General features: G+C 39.6%; 1 protein-coding gene across 1 annotated transcript in view; it reads left to right on the forward strand.

Moving 5' to 3' along the window:
• The first annotated feature begins 500 nt into the window (after positions 1-500).
• The window catches only part of LOC108230745 (signal-transducing adaptor protein 1), a 7,243-nt gene continuing 4,304 nt past the window's right edge, over positions 501-3,439 (forward strand). The window contains exons 1-3 of the mRNA XM_017407217.3: positions 501-673; positions 2,736-2,807; positions 2,902-3,021. Coding sequence (XP_017262706.1) covers positions 587-673; positions 2,736-2,807; positions 2,902-3,021 — 279 coding nt within the window. The 5' untranslated portion in view covers positions 501-586. The remainder of the gene's footprint in view (positions 674-2,735; positions 2,808-2,901; positions 3,022-3,439) is intronic.

The raw sequence follows: 3,439 nt of genomic DNA on the forward strand, positions 1-3,439 counted from the left end.
TATTGTTTTTGGTCAAAACTACAAGGAGCCACAGGTGTAAGGCGCGTAAGGTGACATCACCGAGAAGCAAACCCTGATTACCTTTTATACACAGGCAGGACCAGACACATATCTTAAAATGAAAACGCTGAACTGGAATGTGACATAACAGAACTCAGATCACCTCAGGTCTGCAGGACAGAGCCCAGCTGGATATGCAAAGCAGGGAATTTATAACCTAAAAAACTGACAGCTAATTAACTGTGACCTCGTGCAGCTTCAGTGTTTTTCCTGCTTCATTCAACCTGCTGACTGCTCATATAAAAGGCTAGTTTTTCCTGTTCTGCGCGTTTCAGCTCTGTTCCCCTCAATTAAATGCGTATTTCCTCGTTTCTGAGGGCGCCAACACTTCCCATCGCACCTGGGGATAATTACATAAAAGGACACGCCTCCTTCCCGGCCCCTCGACCAATCAGGAGCGAGGGCGCCGCCTCTGAAACTACACACAGAAAAGAGGCGAGCCCGGCGCAGAACAACAACAGGGACAGGAGGTGAGGTGGTTTCAGTCACGTCTCAGCTGAGCTGTTGAAGGTTTTCTGCGCTCCCGATGATGGCGAAGCGAACAAGACGCACTAAGTGCCAGCTGCCTGAGTGTTACTACGAGGGTTACCTGGAGAAGAGGTCCACGGATCAGGTAGGTCATGATGCCGTTTCTCCTGGTTTACGTCACTGATGCACCTGCTTCATCTGTATGTTCAGTTTCTTGCATTTTACAACCCAAGTATCTGTTCAGGCCTTTTAACATTTGAACTCTAAGTTGAATTTAAAACACGGTGTGCTGTGATTTTTACATCAGACGATCCTGTTCCTTTAAGATTTTTGAAGCCAACATGTTTGAAGCGAATAAGAAGCCAAAGCTCTTTAATTGATAAGAATAATTATTTGGTTTATAAACTTATTGATGAGGCATAATCTTTAATGAAAGCCAAAATAAAACCCCCCAACATGTTTGAAACTATGGGATGCTGTTTATAAAGTTGCACAGTCAAGAATTAACAGCAATATTTAGCTTTATTTAGGTATGTTATTCATACATTTATAAGTCATAGTTCCAAACTCTATATTTAACTTGCAAGGAATTTGCATATTTGCTAAACATTTAATTTCCAAACTAAATACCTAGGTCTGAGCTAATATTTGGTTAGCAAGTTTAATGTTTTAGTTTAAAAATTAAAGATTTAGTGTGGTGCTAAATATTGAGCTTGCAAGTTAAATATGTTGTTTGGAACCATGACATTTATAAATGTATGAACAACACGGTGAAAATATGACGTTGGAAGAAAACCCCTATTTTATTTTTTAATAAAAGGCAAACAAAAATATTGCTGTTTATTTTTGACTGTGTGACTCTACAAACGGCACCCCATATGAAACAGTCATTGGTTAGCTGCAGTTCATTTACAGGTCAGAAAGCCATTTTCAATATTGCTATTGCGTAACTTCATTGTCTCCATTATCATTAATCCACTGCTCTATAATTACATGCCTAATGTTTAGCTAATGCTGTGTAAAAGTCATGACTCATCCCTCATTTTTGTTTCCAAGCAGCCAGACGTTCTTTGGTTTCAGTCAGTAGTAATCCAGGCCTTCTGAAGTCTGTCAGACGCTGCTCTTTGGACTTTTTGCTGCTCTTCCCACTAATTTTCAGCCCAGAACATGACAAATTTTTAGAGGAATACTGTTTCTTTTATTCAACCGGGCATGAAAAGTCTCCCAAAGAAATTAATGAGTGCGGCGTCTTGGATCAGCAGCCCGCCACACAGGCACCATTTGTTCCCGTTTCTCTTGTTCGCTTTGAAAAATGCCAAAGTTAACGCGCATACAATAGTGTTTTTGTAGCAATAAGGTGATTCCCAAACAGGTATCTGCTAAAATATGTCATACAGTAGATAATCCGGTGAAGGATGATGATTTACGTCTAATGTAAAAGGTCTGGCACTTGCTTTGTCCTCCACTTGTCCTCTTTTGTGATTTTTATGCACAACAGATCAGGTGTAAGGACTGGCTGTTTTTTCCCACACATTTTCTGGCCAAAGTCTCAAGGAAAACCTCCAGAAAGCTTGGAGATGTATTGATCAAGAACCCTTTTAAAAGCTCACATTGAAGTCTGGTTGCTGGGAAGCTGAATGTAATGGAAAATCAGAGCTGTAGATGTTTCATAATGAAGCTGAGCCGTCTGCAGACACATCAGACTTCTCTCAGTCACGTGTGGATTTTGACCCAAGTTTCTTTGCGTCTCCAACTGGCTTTTCTGCTCTTCGTGTTGTAAAAGAATAAACTGGGTGTAGAGCATCAGGCCGCTGGCTTTGTAGGCAATAAACCTTAAGGGTAATTCTGCCGAGCCCTCGCTGATAAAGGTTTTACACACAGACTTGATAACTGGCCTCTCTTGTCAGAAAAGGTGATATTCCCTGAAGGGGGAAGGGTGCACATCACAAGATCTTAGACCTGATTTGATCCTGTGACATAATTATTTGTTTTGGAGCCGATCCAACTAATTGAATAAGTCCTACTTTTAGGACAGTCATTTCATATTTCAGACACTTGGACTCATCAGGCCTCGCTGAATAATGCTGCCTGGCACTTTTTATTTCCTGGTTAATTTTCTTTTTCCACTTCCTTTCTTTTCCTATTTGGAAGCAATTTTGTTTACATTTACCCCATTTCTTGTGCTACCTTTTTATGTGTTTGTGCAGACATCTCAGAAACTGTGGACCTGCCTGTGTGGAAATGCGCTGTTTTTCTTCAACGAGAAAAGAGACGCTGATGTGAGTCTTTTTTTCCTCAGAGATTTGGGTCAGCAGGGTAGACTTAATTGCCCAATTTGTAATGTAATAATTATAAGTGTGTTTGTTTCATCAGTATGTAGACAAGGTGGATCTCGCAGCGCTGATCTCAGTTGTAGATGACAACAGCCCAGACTGCAAAACGGATTCGGCCAGATTCAAAGTCCAGCTGCGGAGTGAAAGCGTCAAATTTGCTGTGAGGGGAAAAACGCATCTCTTATTCAGTTTAATGCCATTCATATAAAAACATATATTATCCTGCTGCTGAAGGCTACAATGTTTTTGCCACAAAAATGGCTTCAACTCAGCCAGTTTTACAGATATTGAGCTAAAATTTGGTGTGGTATTAGTCGAAAGTCATCTTCAACACATACTTCAAGATGTAGAAATTTTGGTCAACTTCTGTATATGACACTATGCTCCAACTCCATCCCCTCTCATCCTAGATCATAAATTCTGGCACAATAGGCGGTGGGCGATATGCATTTCCTCAAGGCGTGCTGGGCCTTTTAATATATATATATATATATATATATATATATATATATATATATATATATATATATATATATATATATATATATATATATATATATATATATATATATATATAT

This window comes from Kryptolebias marmoratus, linkage group LG24 (genome assembly GCF_001649575.2).
Source record: "Kryptolebias marmoratus isolate JLee-2015 linkage group LG24, ASM164957v2, whole genome shotgun sequence".
Taxonomy (NCBI): Eukaryota; Metazoa; Chordata; class Actinopteri; order Cyprinodontiformes; family Rivulidae; genus Kryptolebias; species Kryptolebias marmoratus.